The sequence below is a fragment of the Camellia sinensis genome, chromosome 7 (genome assembly GCF_055761805.1).
Source record: "Camellia sinensis isolate YWXY chromosome 7, ASM5576180v1, whole genome shotgun sequence".
Lineage (NCBI taxonomy): Eukaryota > Viridiplantae > Streptophyta > Magnoliopsida > Ericales > Theaceae > Camellia > Camellia sinensis.
The window spans coordinates 141,026,798-141,049,060 of NC_138967.1; the positions used below are offsets into that span (position 1 = coordinate 141,026,798).

Sequence of the window (22,263 nt, forward strand, 5' to 3'; positions counted from 1 at the left end):
ACTATTCATAGGTTGTTAAACTTAAATGTCAATTTAACTTTGATCAGGAGAAGCTTTCTTTGATGGAAAATATTCACTTCTATATTTATTTCTTAATATTTTCTTACTATTTTAAAATATTTTATTTATTTAATAAATATAAAAATTCAAAATAGTTACAACTTTATAGGTCAATATCTTGAGCCTTCTTTCCATGCGGTGTTAGGGCAGGTCCAATTTGTTTTCGTTTCCTTTTTTCCAACTTTTGGGCCTCCGATTGCATAGTTTTCACATGTATTTGATGTTCATATGCATTTGATGGACATGAAGGAAATTAAATGATGAATAAAAATAACCAAACGATCAAGGAAAAACTGAATAAGTTAATAACCGACTGTATGAATCGAATGTGTATTGATAAAACATGTGTTGGGTCATGTTTGTACCTATATTTGGACTTGGACTCGTGTGATTGTCTGTTTTGTTCATTTAAGTCCTCACAGTCCTTTGAACATTATATTATTTTATTTATTGACTTCTGCCAACCCCCTTTTACTGTTGTACTGTCATTACTGTTAAGAGACCTTTGTTAATCACGGATTACTGGTCAATTACAATGTTAAACCTACAGGGGCGAGTTTGGTTCGTCACCGAGCGTTATCTTCTTCTAAGGGGTAAAATGAATGCGTAAGCATAACGCATAAAACTTTTTATTCCTGTTATATATGTATGAACCAGAAGACCATGCATTATGTACCAAACTCTTCTAAAGATTTCATTGCAACTATAGCAGACGATATAAATTAACTTGTCACAACCCTGAGGTTCATTTGCTGCATGTGAGCAACTCTCAATGCACCTCAGTTACAACACAACACAACTACAAGAAACAAGGTCAAAGGAGAAGACATTTTCCACTCAATGTTGGCTCTGACCGATATTTTCCACAGCATATTCGACATAATCTGAATGCTTATCCCCGACATTGAGCGATCTACCACCGACACCATAACTGGTGCTCGTTGACCAGTTGTAACTGCTTCCCACAGCATTTGGAACAGCTGTATGCAACATTGTGTATTCTGTTCCAAACTGCAAGCCATGTCCATGAAGGTACGGTTGGAGGAGGTATTCAAAATCTTGTTGACCAGCATTTGCTTCTGCCGGAGTCTCAAGGCCCGGCTCTGGTTGACATTCAGACAAGCTTTTGAGACGTGTATCATTACATGGGAAGTTTGGAGGAGTTGACAGTTCCATGTCCATGTACATCTCATCAATTTCGAGAGGTGGCCCACCACAGCCATCAACCAAGGGAGATGGGCTCTCCTGCTGCATGTTGGGGACATTTGCTCTAGCTCCTTCATTATCATCAGAATCTTCCGGAACATCATCTAATATGCGAGAGATATCACCACAGCCATCCATTATGTCAGAGAAATCACCATAACAATCTTGATTCTCCTCCATTAGGTAATTTGAGACGGCTTTTTGATCATTTTCGGCTTGCTCCTTAGATAAGTGGCCATGATTTCGTGCAATTGCTTTGTGCTGGGCAGTCCAATCTGACCGACTCCAAAGATATAGAGGTGGTGCCTTCCAATTCCACTGCTCCATTTGCTGCTCATGCACATCTACCGATCCAGGCAGGTAAAATGACTGCACAATACAGGAATAAATTCAATACAAAGATCAATACTGTCTAATTTTCCTTAGTAAGAAAATCAATTAGAATTAAAAATAAGGGTAAGTGCTTTCTTTTTGTACCTTGCCAGAGAGTAGCTCGCCATCCTCCCAAATTAAGTCATATGGAGGGATTTTCTCATCTAGTCTAGGGTAAACAGAAAAGAAAAAAAAAATGAGAGAGAGCAACTACAACCCGTCACAGTTTTCTTGATAAAGTAACTAAGAAGCGATTATATTTGCATACCGTTTGGTTTCTCGTGGAACAATAAGAATAAGGAGCTTTGGTTTAAATTTAAGAGCCTTTTCTATAAACTGATTAGCACGGGATGCATGGACCCCAAAAGGAGGATTAAGCCCCATGATCTATTTCACATGGCAGCAATAAGGAAAATGGTGAATCTTCTTTAAATAGTGTTAAAGTCCAAACATCATGCTAGATTACTAAAACCAAGTTTTCAGCCTCTTACCAGTTGAGATCCTGCAGGTAATTCTTCTACACAGACACTCATCCAATCTCTCTTCTCGAAATTGAAATCATTCTAAGAAGAAAAAAAGGGGGAGAAAAAAGGATTAAAGAAGAAAATCTTGAGCACCAAATATAGGAAAACCTGGCTAAAATAGGATCAACATGTAAAAAGGGGACTGAACAAAAAAGAGAACCAAAAACAAAATTTAAGAATGTAAACCTGAATAAAACAGGGCCTTTTCATTCACATGGCCACTACCTTGCTGATTATTCCAATAAATCAGAAGATAAAATGATTGGTTTTATTCTAATAACATAATGCTTGTAATTGTAAGAACAGCAATATAGGGCAGTTACAATGTACCAACACGGGTTCAAGTATGAGGGCAGCTACCAAGTACCAATTATGTTACATGGACTCTTCTATTTTCCCTAAAAGTGCCTGTGTCCACCAAATATGACAAGGGCCAGGGTGTTAAATACGTGTCCAACACTCTTACCCAATTTAAACGCTTGGATCTTCTATTTTTTTACAAAATTTGAAGAATTAGAAACTCACATTTGCTAGTAAATAAACATTTCTAACATCTCACATCGCTTTCCATATTTTTCAAGTATATTTTCAACGTAATTTACAATATCTTATCTAAGAATATTATATAATATACAATATATGGGTCCATGACAATTCCCGTACCCATATCCAACTTTTAAATACATATCTCAATATCTTAAGATTTAGGTTTATGAAGGTACGATGCTTGAACACTTTCCTGCAACCAATACTCATACCCGAATTTGTAACATAGCATACCAACAAAGCATCAGGTTAGGTCCATTCCTAGTCAGCCCCTCCCAGCACAATGAATTAATGTGACAACACTGGGTAATGGCTCACTTTCATTCTTGTCAATTGGGGGGAAAATGTGTGTATTCTCATTGTTCAAAATAAGTAGTTGTGGTTAGTTCGCCCGCAAAAGTTTTGGCGAGAGGAGATGGTACAGGAGAAGAAGGATCCCCAGTTTAGATGTAGTATATAAAGCAAATAATGTAAGAAGACCACCAAAAACCAATTCTTACTGTTTCCAAACAATGTAAGTAGACCACCAAAAACAAAACCAAAGTTAAGAATGAAATAATTGTGGTTTCATTCATTTTGTCATTTTTTTTCCCCTGTTGTGTAATTTTTCCAAAAGTTAACAGTATACTAATGAAGCAAACCACCGGTTTAAAGTGATTTCCTGGAGAAAAATCCCATCCATATGATGGTTACATTACAACCAAATTTTGTCCCCCTTGAGTTTGTAGCATTCATTTTGCATGGCCTACAAAAGAAGAATGAATTTCTACCTTAGATTGAATAAGATCGTAGTTTCTGAATGAGCAACTCTTCCCCATTTGTTCAAGCTTTTTACTCAGCAAGCAACTGAAATCATTGGAACCACAGCAGAAATCGACTATCTGGCAGAGAAAAATGTTGTTTATGTAAAATGATGACAATAACAAGCACAACAATTAGTAGTGATGAATATAACAACCACCTAAGAAGCACGGACACGGACACACGGCACAACATAGATACGATAACTACACGCTGACACGTCAATTTTAAAAAAATACAGGACACGATACATGGGTGACATGCACGAAATATATAATTTTATATATTTATTTTATGTCATATACAAAAATATATCATTCAAAGATAGTAAAAAAAATGCAATATTAGTTTTGCAAATTTACATTGTTTTTGTTTATTATTGTATTCTAACTTATTTAGTTCAAACTTATAATTAGTTTCATGTGTGTCTAATCGATGGACAAGTGTGTCCTCCAAGTGTCTGAAGAGTATCCAGATTTTAAAAACTTCTTAAAAAATAGGATACAATTTGACAAGTGTCAAACAGATGTTGGTAAGTGTCCAACGAGTGTTGGGGTACAACACGGATACGCCACATTCTTAGAAATGTCCGTGCTTCTTAGACAATAACAAATAAATTGTTATCCACAAAAAGTATTACTCTCCATTGTAAAATTTTACCAAAAGAAACGAGACAACAGCACGCACTACGCTCAAGTAGAAGAAATGATTGCAAAAAAAGAATAATCTAATTGAGATTGTAATTGTGATTGTATCAAAAAGTAACTTAATTGTCTACCATGATAGCAAAAAACATTGCTTGATCTAGACACTTTAAGTGAAGGCATCAATTGATATTTTAAACAAGTTATATATAAAGATATGTGGGTTTACAAGTTGCATGTAATGGAAGGTTGTGCCACACTATTTGTGAATGCTTTTAATGCTTTGATTGCTTTCATGCTGGCGCATGTGAAAAGATCAAAAACACCCAAATGGAAGACTTAAGGAAATATTGCATGAGTTTTTTTGGTGTCTTTACCCTTCAAGTTATCACATCCAAGGAAAACAACAAAAAAAGAGTAAGAACTACAAAAGATACATTCCAACAAGCAACAGACACAAACTGTGCATCCACATCAGAGAAGCATAAACAATGCAAACTTTTCTTACCATGTCCCCATCTTGCACATACCAGTGGAGCCGATCAACTATCTGCACATTAAAACTCATGCTATGAGTTCAGCCTAAACTTCATCAAGTGATTATCTACAACCAAGTCTAATATAAACCATACAAAGCTCATAGGTTTCCCGGGTCCATAATCAGGAAGTATTAATTTCAGTGGCTCCATGGAAGCTATTATTAGAACATAATTGCAGTTATCTATCATCTGTCCTCAATTCCAAGGAAAGATTGACCACATAAACTTAACTTGCAGGTTTATAAATACAAATTTGCCCAAGAATGCCTGTTATAAATATAATTAGGTACTTCCATTTCTCTTCACAAATCTTTTCTCAAATTCAAGATCTAAATACTTCCACAATGTAATCCTTGGTTTTTGCACAAAACAACAATTTTGCTAGGGATGTCTAATGGTTTACTCATAAATTATTTTCAACTCACATGGAGGGTGAGGCCCAGATCCTTACATGGTGTAAGTTCCACTCCCCATGTGAGTGTAGAATAATTTACAGAGTAGCCATTTAGTGTCAATATGATTATCGATTTGTTCACTTGCGTTATTGGATCATCATGCTTCTCGTTTATGTAGATTAAACGAATAGCCTTCAAGCACGGCAAAGTCAATCTTGAGTTTTTTTGACACTGTTAATCTTAGTGCGACACTCGAAAATGGTGTTTTTCTCACAGGACTTCATAGGTTACTAGATAATCATTGGGACCTAACCAAATACAAGTCTTATACATTGGATGTCTTGTTAAAATAATAATAACAAAAATAAAAAATAAAACAGAGAGAAAGCACTGTGTCCCTTTGGGGAGTAAGGTTCAAGTAAGAGATCACCCCACTGATAATGCAGTAAACAACACTGCTTGTAAGAAAACGTAAAAGACAGTTGTCTCACCTCCTTAAGCTTGTCCAGTTTTGTAAAATGGCGGCCAAAAGATGTATAGCGCATCCCATGGAGAAAAGGTGCAAGATAGACCTTCAGCTTTCCCTAAACGATGTGAGCAAAGTAATCAGTTCATTTCCACATGTATATTTTTTCAAGTTACTTAAAATGGAATAGTTATTAAGGATCCCTTACAATTAACTGCTTGAGACTGTTTGACATACTGGCAAATCAATCTCATATTGCCATTATTATGTTCTTGAATTCTTAACACCAACTCATCCAAACCTGACAGCCAACTGAAAGAGGCTGGTCTCCCCTTCCCTCTCCTCTCTTTTCCCCTCCCCTTCCCTTCTCTTCTCTTGCTTTTTTGCTTCTGCTTCTCAGCAACTCTCCCTCTGGTGCTGTAATTATGCAGGTAGGTATTCTCCTCTCCTGTAGAAGAGAAGAAAAGCGACAGAAGTGAGGAGAATACCTACCTGCAGAATTGCAGTACCAAAGAGGAAGAGTTGCTGAGAAGCAGAAGCACAAAAAGCAACAGCAGAGAAGGGGAGGGGGAAGGGGAGGAGAACCGGCCATTAGGTTTGGATGGAGGACAATATTTGAAAATTTTCAAAATTCAACCTAAAAGAAGGTATGAAAATTATATGGTAAGACTCATCCAACAAAGATAATTATGTCTTATCAATCTCTTACTACAGAAACTGCAGGACTAGTTTGGACTAGATCATAATAGAGGGCCTCACTTCAGAATAGCCAAAATCATTGAATAATAACAGGCTATAGACTCATAACAACCACAGAACATTAGGATGCAAGATATTTCAGTAAGAATTGCCATAAATTGTTGACAGTAGGGAAAGAAAAATTGTAAGATGAAGTGGAGAAAGAACATAAATCGGAATAAGTGAAGAAAGAAGGGCATGAGTGTATTTGTGCATGTGGTTGTGCGAGTCAGATGCCCTGTGCATGCACGTCATGTACATGTGTGTGCACATGCACCCACATACAGAGAGAGACCTATGATGCTCCTAGGGCTTCAAAGGTTGACGTGCTGAACTGAAGAAAGGAAATGAACATTTATCTTAGATCTAAGTTGAATATCTTCCATTACAATTCCAAAGGCTAAACAACTACGACATAAAGACATACAAATTATAATCCAGCAACACTTTTTTGAGGGAGGTGCGTAAACACACTTAGAAAGACCTAAAATTATCAGAATAACCTTATGAGAAGTTGTAAACTGAAATAGGACTCCAATTTTAGAACCATGCAGAAACTCCAAGAAATTAAAGAAAATGTAGTGCCAAAGCTGATGCAGTTTCGCTAACAATTGAGTTTATGCACACCGAACCAAAACCTGAGCAAACATGGATTTACTACATTTAAAGTTTTACAACTCAAACAGAACCCTGCAAGAAATAAGAAAGAACAAGCAAAAAAATTGTAACTCCATAGATAAGATGTTGTGCAAGTTCCATCATAGCTACAAGTTACACAATAAAGATTAACTACTTCCTTTTACATACTACAAACAAGGAAAGATTGATCACTACAACCTTAGCAAGCAATATGTGCATAATAAAACAGAGCAGCAATAAGAAAGTTGGGTCTACATATCATTACAGAAATGGTGAAACCTAAATTAACCAGTATTAAAAGTCAAGGTCAAACAGATATGAACCTTCCAACGGACAATCTGTTTGAGAATTTCTGGTCCACATACTTCTTTTGCATCCCCGGTAGTACACCCTTCTTCTAACTTCTTTAAGGCTGCTCGAATAGCCTGCAAATATATTGAAAATCATAAAGATTATGGTAAAAAAAACAAAGAAAAATGAAGACAAGTGCAAATTGAGATTCCAAATAAATCATCGTTTGCAGCTATATGTCATAAGTAATTGGTAAGATGTACCCTCACATAGGCCTCCACCCTGCCCTTTGTCATGGTTTTGTCCACCACAAATCTTGAGGAGCATGCATCAGCATTGTTAGATAACATTCCCTGGTTTTTTATGAATTCTTCCAAATTAAATGAAGCAGTTGAACGTTTCATTAATGCCACTATTCTGCATAGTGGAACATGACATTAAAACTTGATGAACAAGTTCAAAGAACTATAGTTAAGTTTCCAAACTTCAATTTAAGACTTTTCTATCTAGAAAAAAAGTATTAAGCTGCATGTCTGAACATAAGATAAAGGCAAATACAATACCGCTTTTCTTCTTCATCTCCTAAAGGTTGTGTAATGCAAACTTTCTTCATTACAGGCATAGCTGCTATTGTGCTCTTGGTCTTACCACTGAGAAAATTTTGCTGCTTAGGCATAACCGTATTTGACCTCATAATCGGCAGTGAATGATCAATTCCAAAGGATGACTTGTTTTTGTCTGTTGTGGAAAGCTTACACATTCTTGCCTGGACAGACACAGTATTCGTCCTCAAAGATTTCATGGTGACATCAGTGACTTTTGACATAGAACCTTGTCTGAAAAATCCTTTCTCAAGTTCTTTGGGAGATTCACCACCTGTAACAGTAGCATACTCAAGCTTTTTTGGCATCTTTGCTGCAGTTCTTTCTGTTACACTTACAGAAACTGTACTTCTCTTTTCTGCCATCACCTTCTCTTTTCCTGATAGTGACTCTATTCTGTGTCTCTTCTTTTTTCCATCAACACCAGGAAATAAAATATGATTTCTTTCTGGAGTCCCAAGCAGTGGAATGATCTTATGGTCCCTGTGGGAAACAAAATTGACAATAAATATGGCGTTCAGTAAATGAAGCAAAATTTTATTTAACAGAATAGGGTCACTCATGATGAACCTACATGCAATATATCAATATACGATTTGGCAAAAGACCATCCCACGCCCTCTGGTGGATATTTTTATCACCATCACCTTCAAAAGCAATCTTCCTGACAAAGGTAACTTAAATGTCAGAATAACAATGTCAATATTTTTACCATTTCAATATTTAACACTCAAATATTTCTTGACATTATTGAAAAACAAGATAAGAAATGTGGAAAAACTAAAGACTACCTGGGTAAGCATTTTCGGTGGTATGCCTTTGGACAGCGCCTACACAATGCAAATTGCAAGTCAAAAACCTTTTTATCTTCTCCTTGCTTACATATAAAACATTTGTGGGCAGGACATATGAATGATTCTCCTGCAGCAATTTTTTTCTGAACTGCTTCTGCCTGAGTTTCATCACATGGGTGAAACAGTTTTGCCACACACTTTGGATGATAAAAATGGCCACAAGTTGCAGAAACACAGGGGAAGACCTGGAAAGACAAATGAAGTTTAAGTTGCAGATCCACATAAATTTTACATATTTTGTGGAAACTGCTTGAAATCTACATTCAAAGATTGTGGCAAACGAGGAGTTAACTTGTGTATGTGCTTAAGGAACCTTTTGGGCATGAAGATCTTTTGGTGTCTTTTTGAGTGTTGTGCATATGTCATACACGTGCAGTGAATCTTGTTATCTTATGTAAATAAGGATTTATAAGTGTATGGTCTTTGTATGATGGCCAAGACGGGATGTGTACTACATGTAAATATGTGTATGCATGTCTAATTATGTTGGATGGTTTGATTACCTAGGCACAAGCTCTGAAGTTTTCACCTTTGATTATTAGCTTCCACAATACTATTTATCGTGTTTCTCGCAGGTAGACCCATTATTGATTTGTGCAAGGCCTTTGGTAGCATGAGCTACTGGCCGGTCATGACTGTAATTCTGAATGGGGCGGGGTTGGTATTGTGACAAATAATAATGACTGACAACTAAAAAATCAATAAGGGAAAATCTAAACATTCTATATATGATGATTTGTCATTGTTACTAGAAGATTTAAACCTCTGCACCAGGAGATTTATTAGAAGAGCCCAAGATGCCACAAACAAAGCACTGATGCCGCTGGTATTGACAATTCTTGCAGAGGAAATTTTGAAATGCCTGCATGAAACCAAACAATACTTAAGGTGCAAACCCCTAAAAAATGAAACTCAAACAAACAATGCTTGGAAAAAAATAAAAAATTAATACAACAAAAGCAGGTTCATACTTCAACTTGAGCATCAGTGTAGCCAAGAGATTCACAAAGAGAATCAGCTCCAGCATCTACAGTTGCATGAAAGGATCTTGTACACCTCCCCTCACAACTGTATTATATGGAAAATGAAGTAAATTAACAAGAACAATAAACACAAAGAATGTTAAATTATTCACAAGAAACTGCAATGCCAAGTACAGAACTAAACATCAACCTTCTTATGATCATAAACAATATGTGAATAGAGAAATTAGTTTTTCCAACCAACCAACCAAACGAAGTCTTAAGTCCCATCATATGGGGTCGGCTACATGAATCCTTCTTCTCCACGCGGCCCTATCAAAGGCCATTTCATTGGTCAAATTAAGTAGATTCATATCTCTATTTATAACGCTAGTCAACGTTAATCTAGGCCTACCTCGTCCCCTAACACTTCCATCTACCGTTACAGCATCGCATCTCTTCACTACTGCCTCTGTTGGTCTCCGTTGAATATGACCAAACCATCTCAAACGATTCTCTCTCAACTTATCTTCTATTGGTGCTACTCCTACCCATTCCCGAATACACTCATTCCTAATCCTGTCCTGTCTAGTCTTACCACACATCCACCTTAGCATCCTCATCTCAGCCACACTCATCTTATCTACATGTTGTTTCTTAGTTGCCCAACACTCCGTCCCATACAACATAGCTGGTCTAATAGCCGTTCTATAAAACTTACATTTGAGTCTAGTAGGTATTCGTTTATCGCACAATACCCCAGACGCACTTCTCCATTTACACCATCCCGCCTTAATCCTATGGGCCACATCTGCATCAATCTCTCCCGCTGTTGTGATAATTGACCCTAAATAACGAAAATGTTCACTCTTAGGCAGTTCTTGGTTCTCAATCTTCACTTCTCCTCTGCTTTCATTGTTACTGTTACTAAATTTACACTCCATGTACTCTGTCTTAGTTCTGCTTAGAAATTAGTTTTTCATTGGAAAAAAAAAAAAAAAAGAAACTATTATTTACTGAAGGAAGAAATATACAAGAAACAAAACGAACTCCTCATAAATTACAGCTACAAACTCAAAAACAAACAAAGCAAAGACCTAAGTACTCGACTCGACAATGCAAAAAGAACTGCAAATCAACACCAAGTGCAAAAATATAAGGGCCATGGAGCAATTCATGTCAAATCCACAGAAGTTCAAGGGTTCTGAGCATACCACAAAAGTTCACCGCCATTGTCACAAAGTGCACATACAGAATCAAACAGTACCCTTTTATCAAATTCATGAGCATCATCATCTTCATCACCACCATCATCATCATCATCATCATCATCATCATCAGAATCAACTATAAACTTAGATTTCTTTGTTGTTTGAATGTCCTGCTACATAAAGCAAGTACACTTCCTTAAAACAAAGGATAAAAACAATAATATCAAACAAGAGAGAAAACAACACAACGCATGAAAAAATGCAGCTGTTAGTGCTGACCTCATGGAAAGCTTTCCTTTTCCCAGGCTCCACCAGAAGAGCAGCAAAATACTGTTCAAATTATCAGTTGTTCAAATAGCTGAGCATATAAAAGACAAACAAAAAGACACATGCACAATACATATGGCAGTGTTATTAAAGGCGACAAGCGCACCAAGGTGCCAAGGTCTCCTGCAGAAACTACATAAGAGAAAAAGGATTCTAGTGACATATAGCAGCCCTCGTTATAAAGATAAATTAAAGAAGTAAGGCAAACCTCAGATTTTGCTATCTCTTTGTCTCTTATTGCAGCTTCGTTAATTAATGGCAAATGATCTAAAAGATCATTCTCAGAAGGTTCGATCTCATACGAGCTACACAATAAACAGGATATTTAACTTGTGCAAAAAACAATCAACATGACACACAGAGAAACAATGATGAAATATTCATGCAGACCTGAAAGCTTTCAACAAGTGGTTCCATACAGCATTTCTAGATGCCTCTTGATTTGTTTTCATGAAGTGGAGGCAGTGAATTGTGATCAAGATGGTCTTAATTGTACTCTCAAAACTCTTCCTAGGCTTTAGAAGCTTTATCCAAGTTTTGTCTTTGGAAAGCAAGTAAATCTCAGGCAGCACATAAGAAAGTTCAAACTTCCATGCTATGACTTTCTTATAGATTTGTTGAAGCCCATCATCTGCTGTTCCACGTAAGAATAGCTGAATACTCAAATCATCTGAGATCTCATCCTCACTCCATTGGAGTGGCAATCTGGAAAATGAAATGGGTTCTTCCTTGTAATCCACAAGATGGTAATTTGTGATGCAATCTGGGATGATTTCACCCTCTTCATCGGAAGAAGCCATTGAGTGGACACACAAAGACTACATTGGAAGTAGTAGAAAAATTAATGGGATCTCCATGAGAATATCTAGTCAATAAAATAAAATAAACTCCTAACAAACTAAAAAACTGGGCCATTTGGGAAGCACTGTACTGTACATAAATGCTTGAAGCTATGTAATTAGATAATAAGAACTCAAACTTGCTCAATTATGCATTCACACTAAGAAAACATCTCTCTAAGTTGAGGAGCAACAAGCCATAGCATGATGGCATCCTTGTTTTTCTTTTAAAACTAACAAAATGCAAATATAAGGCCTTTGATATGCAAGGCAAGAGAGGAAGAAACCTAAATCAGTGTTTTAAAAAGCTCTAGGCCCATCAAGGTGCCAAGGTCTCCTAGAGCCTAAGCATGAGGCGAGGCGCAAATTGTAGAAGATAAGCATAATTTCAATATAGGCAAAGTTTTTAACATAAGCAAATATTTCTAGAACTCCAAAAATCATAAAACAAAACAACATTCAAATTCCAAAAATCATAAAAATAACACTTTAACATTTCAAAAAATACTTCAACATAACATCCAACCTTCTAAAACCCACAAACATAACATCCAACAAATTCTTAAAACATCATATTCACATCCAACAAAAATCAATATTTCTCTTATCCGTCCACTGATCGCACATTATAAAACATCCTACTTTTCCCAATACTCTCTATTTCCCTTCATCAATTCACTGACGCAATTCACTCCTTTTTTGAGATAAGGACCTCACACCATATGGTAACTTGGTGGTTTTAAACCGGAACCAAATTGCCCGATAGCTTCAATTATTGGCCCAAAATTGTCATAATTCGCTACATTGAAAGGTGTTAAAACCTATCACCTACTTCACCCACTTAAACCTACTCCACTAAACCTAACCCACTACACCACTACCATCTCACCTACTCCACTAAACCTAACCCACTACATCACTACCACCTCCACTTCACCTACTCCTTACCTACTACACACTCACCCTCTTCTATATATAGGAATCATGAATCATTGTAATAAATACATCAATATATCAATCAATAATACAATTCTCTTTATACATCAAAGTTAACATGGTATCAGAGCAGGTTTAGAACCTAATATTTTCGCTTCACCGGCGGGCGGCAACCTCACCCTAGCCGTCCGCCGGATCTCAACCTATTCCGTTTATTTTCTACACATACCTTCCATCCGCTGCCACAAATCCCATAACTGAATCATCGGAATAGTTGCCGTCGTCCACGGCTTCACCGGCGAGTCGAGCTGGCTTATTCAGCTCACCTCCGTCCTCTTCGCCAAGTCCGGCTTCGCCACTTGCGCCATCGATCACCAAGGCCCACGGCTCTCTCCCTCAACCAAATCTCTCGCTCTATCTCTCTTACTACTCTTCATCTTCGAACTTCAATCTCTGCTGTTCCATCCAGAACCGGACCGTAACAGAACTGGAGCAATGGCCACCCTCGTCCCTCCTACGGCCACCGCTCCACCGCCCTCGAAGCCAACCGTGGTTCCGCCGGAGAAAGTCGATTACTTGAACTTGCCTTGCCCTATTCCCTATGAAAAAATCCATCGCGAAGCTCTCATGTCTTTCAAGCCAGAACTATTTGAGGGGATGCGCTTTGATTTTACCAAAGGACTCAATCAGAAATTCTCACTCAGTCATAGTGTGTTCATGGGACCTACTGAGATTCCCTCCCAGTTTTCTGAAACCATAAAGATTCCTACTGCTCACTATGAATTTGGTGCTAACTTTATAGACCCAAAGTTGATACTTTTTAGGAGAATATTGACAGATGTTTCTTCAAGATTTCATTATTATAAAGCTCAGTGGTGTTTTGCTGGGTATATGGACAGTGTTGAGGTCCCAGGACAGTCCACGTCCCAACACACACGGCCGACACGCACATGCATAAAGAGACACCTTTTATTTTTTTTATTATTCAAACAACACAACGTTCCCACCACACCATCCCTGATTTTTCAAACCAATCTTTTATTTTTTATCTTTTCTTTTTGAACATTACACCAACGCCCATGACACCTTTCCTTTCCCTTTTGCATCCCATTTTACCTTTCTTTATTTTATTTTATCTTCCCTTTTCTTTTTTTTAAAAAATAAAAAAATAAAAAAAAAATAAAAAAAAATACAGCTTTGCACACCAAACCTTCCCTTATTTTATTCATGTCGGGGCTCACCCCGATCACCATTTTACATCAAAAAAAAAAAAAAACAAAACAAAAAAACAACAAAACAACAAAACAACAAAAAAAAACCCAACACACACAACCCAAACAACCACATCCACAGGCGGGATTTTTCTTCTCTACTCTGCCGCCGGTCTTTTCTTCTTGCCTCCATCCTGGACGGCCCTTGACGGTGCTGCCTCCGTGTTTTCCACTCCACTGGGCACGATCACTACTCCCTGCTCCTCCACTGCAGCATATGGCGGACCTCCAAATCGGAACATCACGGTGGCCTTCCGCTTCAGCTCCTTATTTTCCGCCTTTAGCACACTTATCTCTGCTCGCGCATCCTTATACATGCGCTGGAGCAGAGCCAGTTGGGCGTTTAACTGCTGCACCTCATTTGTCCTACTCTGCAGCCGGTTCGACAAATTTGTAACCGCAGTCATGGTTTCCACACATGACTTCAAGGTATACTGATTGGCCTCCACATCCGACTGCACTGCCATTCTTTGCTCCACCGACCGCATCGGAAAGTTCAACGGAGCAAAACCAGAGGTGTTTGGTTGAGGTTCACGGGCCACCGCACCTGTTATCTCTCCTGTTGACTCGTTGAGGTCGGGAAAGAGAGTGAGCAGACGTCGGGAAGATGAGGCCATGTTCTGGGTAGCTGAACGGGAAGAAGAGGCCATGTTTTTTGGGTTGCTGAGTGTTTCCGAGAAGGGTTGGATACAGAGTATTTACAGATTGTTTCAGAATGACCAGTTCAGAGGTTTCAGTCTGGTTTGGTTTCCTCCGCCTCCGCATTGGTTTATATTGACACTGACGACGCGGCCGACACGCCGCTCTGTCGCTCACGTGCCTCGCCGCGTCTCCGGCTCACCTTTTGATGGCTCGACGCTTTCTGTCGGGCACGACTTTTGATGAAGTGGGCGCGCCTTTTGAGGGCGCAACTTTTGATGGCACGCCTTTTTATGGATTGGGCACGCCTTTTGATGGCACGCCTTTTGATGAATTGGGCACGCCTTTTGATGGCACGCCTTTTGAAAGATTGGGCACACCTTTTGAGGGTGCAACTTTTACAACGGTCCGACATGACCCTATAAACTGTCCCGACATTTGATTCCGGTTAGCTTTTCCAAGGGTCCGACAAGACTCTATAAACTGTCCCGACATTTGATTCCGGTTAGCTTTTCCAAGGGTCCGACAAGACTCTGTAAACTGTCCCGACATTGATTCCGGTTAGCTCCTTCATGGGTCCGACAAGACTCTGTAAACTGTCCCGACATTGATTCCGGTTAGCTCCTTCAAGGGTCCGACAAGACTCTGTAAACTGTCCCGACATTGATTCCGGTTAGCTCCTTCATGGGTCCGACAAGACTCTGTAAACTGTCCCGACATTGATTCCGGTTAGTTTCTACAAGGGTCCAGCAAGACTCCGTAAACTGTCACAACAACTGTCACAAAAGTGTCTGCTACAACGGTCCGACATGACCCTGTAAACTGTCTGCTACAACGGTCCGACATGACCCCATAAACTGTCTTCTACATCGGTTTGACACCGCCATCCAGTGTCCTCTACACCGTTATGACACCACCATACAGTGTCCTCTACCACGTTATGACACCCCCATACAGTGTCCTCTCCAACGTTATGACACCACCATACAGTGTCCTCTACAACGTTATGACACCACCATCCAGTGTCTTCACCAATGGTTTGACACGACCATACAGTGTCTCCTATCCTCTTTTATTTTTATGTATTTTCTTGTTTTGTTACTCTCTCCAAACTCAAGTTGGCTAGTTCCTATCCCCCTTGAGTTTGCGGGGGCTGTTAAAACCTATCACCTACTTCACCCACTTAAACCTACTCCACTAAACCTAACCCACTACACCACTACCATCTCACCTACTCCACTAAGCCTAACCCACTACACCACTACCACCTCCACTTCACCTACTCCTTACCTACTACACACTCACCCTCTTCTATATATCGGAATCATGAATCATTGTAATAAATACATCAATATATCAATCAATAATACAATTCTCTTTATACATCAAAGTTAACAAAAGGAATCCTAGTGTCATATATTCATCTTGCAATCCAAGAGCTTTTGCTTAGGCCTCGTTTGGCAAGTGGTGATTTTAGCCAAAAAGCGAAAAAATCACTAAAAAAATCAAAAAGCCAACAATCTATACCAAAAAGTCAAAGATTCCATTTTCCCTCTACTTTTTGCACATATTTTCGTAAAAAAATCAAAAAGTCATCCCAAACACACTAGTTTTTTTTACATCATATTTTAGCCAAAAAGTTACTGAAAAAGTCTGTTTCCAAACGAGGCCTTAATATCTAGGGCATTTTTTTATCTGAAAATTAGGGCTCAAAGAACTTGTTTGCATTTTATATTGAAGGGATTGTGATTTTCCTAAATTGATTCATGATTGATTTGTGATTCATGCATAGATTGAGACGAATCTATGGGTGAATCTATTTTAGGATAGAGTGTATAGTGTATCACACGATACATAACCAATTCACTTTTTACAATTCATGCAATCTTAAAACTATAGTGTCTAACAAATTTTGACCATTTTTTACATCTTTTTTTAAATGAAAATGACATTATACAAATTCTAATAGCGTTAAATATGAAAATTCTAATAGTGTTTAGTAAGAAAATAACCAATACACATGCATGATTTGCTATTATTTTAGTGATCATAGGGTTTTCAATAAGAACTAATCAGATTCAGTCAAACCAAACAGGTTCTTAACCATTTTTCCTTGTTTTTTTCCTCAAACAAATGTCATAATGCAGATGCAAAGGATGTTTAAGATTAAAATAACTTGCACACATGAATTATCTATTACTATTTTAATGAAATAAATATAGTTCAATATTACATGGGTGATGTCAGTCAAACCCAATGGCTCCACCATAATTTTTATTTTTATATAACTTTTTTTGAACAATAAGTATACATAGCTTTTAAATTGTTTTAGATTCTAAAATAAAGAATTCCACTTAATTCTCTCTTCTTATTATTCTCTATATGGAGTTCCTAAGTCCATTTTTCGAATGTCAAGAATTTATTTTGGGTTTTGAAGAATTTTATAGTTAGCAGGATTTGGATCCACAACCCTTGCAATGAAGGTAATGGCTTCCCAATTAGATGGTGTGATAATCTCCTCATATAAGAACTATTTTATAGCATATGCCAAAATTATCTTTTTCCATATATACAATTGTTTAACACGACTTTTCATAGTTTGTATTGAATCTTAACAATTTGAGATTCAATTCATGATTTGCAAAATTAAGATTTTGATTCACTATACAATTCTCAATTTAACAACTATGGTAGCTACACACAAAAAATAAAGTTGGCGCAAAAATTTAAATGAAGTGCCTTGCACCTGTGCCTCAGGCTATGTTACACGGACTCGGGTGCGGGTATCTGTGCAGGTGCGTATCTGGGGGTCGGACACTTCAAAATTAAAAATTAAGGATACGTGGATATGGATCCAAATGTGGATACGGGTACGGGGATACGTTAAACAGTTATTTTTAAATATATTTATTATATGAAGATGAGTTAAAAAAAAGTTGACCCAATAATTTTTTTTTATGAATAAAATCAAACATATGGATAAGTCATATAACAACCCATATTATTGTTGAAAAGAGTTTGTTAACAGGCCCAAATATTTTATTTATTTATTTGGATCCAACCCATTAAGATTTATTATGATACAAACCAACCAATAGGTGTAAATTTTTTCTTTATTTTTTTGGGTCCAGCCCATTATAGTTTAAAATATTAATTTATGATACAAATCAGTACCCAAACCTTTTATTTATTTATTTGGGTCCAGCCCATTAAGATTTATAATATTTACTAGCCAATAGCCCAAGCCTTTTATTTATTTATTAGGTCCAGCCCACAAGCCTTTTATTTATTTATTAGGTCCAACCCATTAGGTCCAGCCATTAGGGTTTGATACAAACAGCAGCAGCAGCTGTGACATGTCTGTCTCACACGCACAGCATCCAGCCATTAGGGTTTGATACAAACAGCAGCAGCAGCTTTGACATGTCTGTCTCACACGCACAGCAACACCACGATGGGTCTGTCTCCTCTTCGCTTCTCTCTCACACACACACCAACACGATGGGTCTATCTCTTCTCTTCTCTTCTCTTCTCTCCCACACGCACAGCACGATCGAGAGAGATATCGAGGGAGAGAAGGAGATCGTGATAGAGAGAGAGAGAAGGAGATCGAGACAGAGAAGGAGATCGAAAGACATGATCAAGATCTTGAATCCATACATCAATGTAAGCATCTCAACCTTCTTCTTCCTTTTTGATTAGCCGTGTCCGAGAGAGGAGAGGCGAATCCGACACAGATCCCACACCCGCACCCGTGTCATGTCGTGTCGAGTCGACACGGGTACTTCGCCCCAAAGTGCCGAGTCCATGTAACATAGGCCTCAGGCACCTCAGATGCGCCTTTTCTACAATGGTTTGCCTCAAGATATCTAAGGCACTTTAGTGCACCTTGCACTTAAGTGCTCTTTTCAAAACACTGACCTAAACGACATACAATTCTACAAGAAACAAGTGGTTGTGACCAAATAAGCATAATCCAATTATACAGATCATGTTTATACTCTCTTTGTTGATTGTTTATCACTAAGTGCTTGTTTGGCATAATCTATAAAAAACAAAGAGCCAAAAAATTACTAAAAAAGCTAAAAAATTATCACTATTCACAAAAAATATATATATACATATAAAAACAACAAATTTACACAGGAAAAAGTACAAGCCAACTGTGGCCACTGTAGTGATGGTACACTGTGAAGTGATGGTACAAATTTACATAAGCGGTGCACAAAAAAGTTACACAGGACAGTACTGTTCGGCCCGCGGAGGCCATCACTGGTCCCGTTTTGATAATCTGAACCGTTCAATGTGTAGAACTCGTCAGGTACTATATGCTTGTAAAACATCATATTGATCGGATATCGATAGCTATATGAACAAATCAGTTTTGTATAAAAAAAAATGGATGGTGACCAAATTAACGGTTGACAAAAAACTGCTCCGATGAGATAGCTATCGATATCCGATCAACTTGATTTTTTACAAGCATATAGTACTCGACGAATTCTACACATTGAATGGTTCAGATTATCAAAACAGGACCCATGGTGGGGCCCCACGGGCCGAACAACACCGTCTAATCCACCACACAACTTCAAAACAACGCAGCTAATTGGCTTCCTAAACAATCACTGTCAGTACACGCCTAGGGGCATTAGGGGTAATCCGATAATTTTGTTATTTTATACAATATTTTAATACACATTTTTTTGTAAAAAATCAAAAAGTTATCCCAAACAACTATCTTTTTTTCCTCTACTTTTTTATCCAAAAAGTCAAAAAGTGCACTTATATAGTTCATCCCAAACAACCCTTAAGACAGACTATTTAAAAATTGTTGGTAGAATGCAACCCAAGTGTGCATGGAAGTACATAAAAGAAAACAACAGACCCACAACCTCTTTTTTTTTAAAAATTGCTTTAATGTTTTAGGGAAAATATCCCAAAATGTCCTTAAAAAACATAATATATTTATAAAAAAAAAAAATTGTTGGAAAGAGGTAGACTCAATTGTAAACAACATCATAACAGACATGGAAATATAGATAATCAAGCTCCCATTAACATCCTTCAGTTTGGTCAAACCTGGCTAGAAACTATGATTGGGGATGGAAGAAATTATTTATGATTAAACTCTTCCCAACTCAATCAAACTGTAGAGGTTCAAAGACTTTAGGCCATAAGTTGCAAATTTTATATCAGTATTCATAGAACAGTAAATCTAAGTTATTTTAAATGTGCTTTTATCATCATTTGGATTCAGTGAGACATTAATTATTGAATTATATTTGGGACATAAAATTTATCTTTTGGGCATTTTTTATTTGGATTGGGCTTCTCTTATATTCAAACCTCAACTAGAGAGGCCCATGGGGTCCACCATGGGTCTCATTTCGATGATCTAAACCGTTCATTTTGTAGGGCCCTACATGTATATCATTCATGAAAAAGTTAGATCAATCTAATAACCATAACTTTTGTTTATCTCTGAAAAAATGGACCTTACAAAATGAACGGTTCGAATCATCAAAATGGGACTGGTGATGGGTTTTACAAACCCATCAAGTTCTCTCAAGTTGAGATTTGAATATAAGAAAAGCCCAACCTATTGATATTACTGATTTTATATATCATAAATCCAAAACTCAAAGAAAATATATTATTTTATACCAATATAATTTTGTAACATCCTCAATCTTGCTTAGTGCTTAAGCTCACATGATCATCAATGTCGACAAATTCCTAATAAATGTACTAGAATCAAAGTAAACATAAAATGAGAGAGTTTTAGAGTTCCTCAAATTAAATTATAAAGAAATGTACAAGTTTCAGTTTCCTAAAGTCTAAAACCAGGCACATGGGGTTGACATTCTTCACATCCCAGAAAACAAATATAATAATAAAATATATACATATATATATATTCCATTCCCATACAAGAATTTGCTTATCCTTCTAAAAGACCACATGATAAAAAGAGGGCAGAGCATCCGAAGCAGCACTGGCACTAATCAACTCAAAGCAAGCCTAAATGATATAAATAATAATCATTAAGTATGCAGAGAAAAAATAAATAAAAGACAAAAAAAGGGAAGTCAGATTAGATGTAATAAGTAGAAATCCAGTATCTATCATCATACCAAGAAAACTCCACTCTGGGTAAAGCTCCCATTCCATGTTACTATCAAGTGAAGGCCAAAAGATTAAGATGTGTAAACAACTCCATTAGGCATGAAAAACACTAAACCATCCAGACCCACAAACATTGAAACCCACACTACCAAAATCCGAATAAAATTTCACTAAAATCAATATACATGAACCATACATTCATCATACATAAACCTATTGCTATGATGATGATGATGATGATGAAGGCTAGAGGAAAGGTAGAGAAAGTACATAAAACCACTTGAGTTCACAGTAAGCATATGTTTTCAGAGCAAAATATGAGTTTACAGTAAAACATACAGAGAGACCCAAAGTTTGAGACTAACATTTTTCAACTTACAAAACCCAAAATTCATGAGAAAAGAGGGTTTAAACGAGCAGAGACAATGAAAACATACCACTTCTCTTCAAAATACAAGCTTGAAGAGAGCGAGAATGCAGAGATGATAGAAAACAGAAACCCTAGAAAATTTGAGAACAAAGATAAAATGGAGTTTTTTTTTTCTCTCTAGAGACTCTAGTAGTCTAGTCTGTAGTCTCTGCCACCTTCTTCAGTGTGTGTGAGAGGAAACTTGTACGTTTTTAAGCGTTTCTTTCACATTTTCGGTAACTGAAATGGAATGATTCTTTTTCATATTATGGGAGGAAATCAATTTATTAATTACAAGTAACCTGTAATTTTTAAGGACAAAAAGTTTACTTAAAATATAAATTATTTTATGTAATTTTAAAATGTAAATTATTTTATGTAATTTTAAAAATTATAAATACTCTTTTGTCAGTTTTTTTTTTTTTTTTTCTAACTCTTTCCTATAAATAAAACCACTAATTCTAACTCTTTCCTATAAATCAAATCATTAAGGGTGTGTTTGTTTGGACGGACTGGATAAGAAAGATTATAATCTATCGGACTATTAGTCTCGAGATATATTGTCCTCGGACTATTTGGTTAGATTGAATTTGTATCCTATGTTTGTTTAGTCATGGGATTAAATGTCTGGATTGGACTATTTTTAGTGAATTCAATGTGAATCCAATGTTTGGTTAGACGAACTGGATAAAGATAAATGTTCAAAAGACTATTTTACCCTTATAATTTATAATTTTTATTTAATATATAATTTTAAATTTGTAATCTATAATTTATAATTTATAATTTAACACTAAAAAAATTTAATTTATAAAGCCATAATTTTTAATTTATTATTTTCAATTAAATTAAATTTATAATTT

General features: G+C 36.9%; 1 protein-coding gene and 1 long non-coding RNA gene across 5 annotated transcripts; one reads left to right on the forward strand and one right to left on the reverse strand.

Annotated features, from left to right (window-relative positions):
• Window positions 1-733: 733 nt before the first annotated feature.
• On the reverse strand, window positions 734-21,681 carry LOC114308404 (protein ENHANCED DOWNY MILDEW 2). 4 transcript variants are annotated; one of them, XM_082879461.1, is made up of 19 exons: window positions 21,429-21,681; window positions 11,568-11,995; window positions 11,386-11,482; window positions 11,130-11,180; window positions 10,854-11,020; window positions 9,649-9,745; window positions 9,441-9,539; window positions 8,615-8,862; window positions 8,398-8,487; window positions 7,785-8,306; window positions 7,485-7,638; window positions 7,254-7,355; window positions 5,579-5,671; window positions 4,662-4,703; window positions 3,479-3,589; window positions 2,130-2,201; window positions 1,907-2,025; window positions 1,744-1,807; window positions 734-1,635 (listed from the first exon to the last, which is right to left on the reverse strand). In XM_082879461.1, exons 2-19 carry the CDS (start codon window positions 11,975-11,977, stop codon window positions 898-900), a joined length of 3,276 nt encoding a protein of 1,091 aa, XP_082735587.1. In that variant the 5' UTR covers window positions 11,978-11,995; window positions 21,429-21,681; the 3' UTR covers window positions 734-897. The 4 variants fall into 4 exon arrangements, with proteins under 4 accessions (XP_082735587.1, XP_028109789.2, XP_082735588.1 ...); XM_028253988.2 differs by having other exon boundaries at window positions 10,854-11,023; window positions 21,429-21,635; XM_082879462.1 differs by having other exon boundaries at window positions 7,491-7,638; window positions 10,854-11,023; window positions 21,429-21,617.
• Window positions 8,300-9,210, forward strand: LOC145795345 (uncharacterized). Its single transcript, XR_014336134.1, has 2 exons — window positions 8,300-8,496; window positions 8,727-9,210. It is a non-coding gene; the product is annotated as an uncharacterized LOC145795345 (long non-coding RNA).
• Window positions 21,682-22,263: the final 582 nt, after the last annotated feature.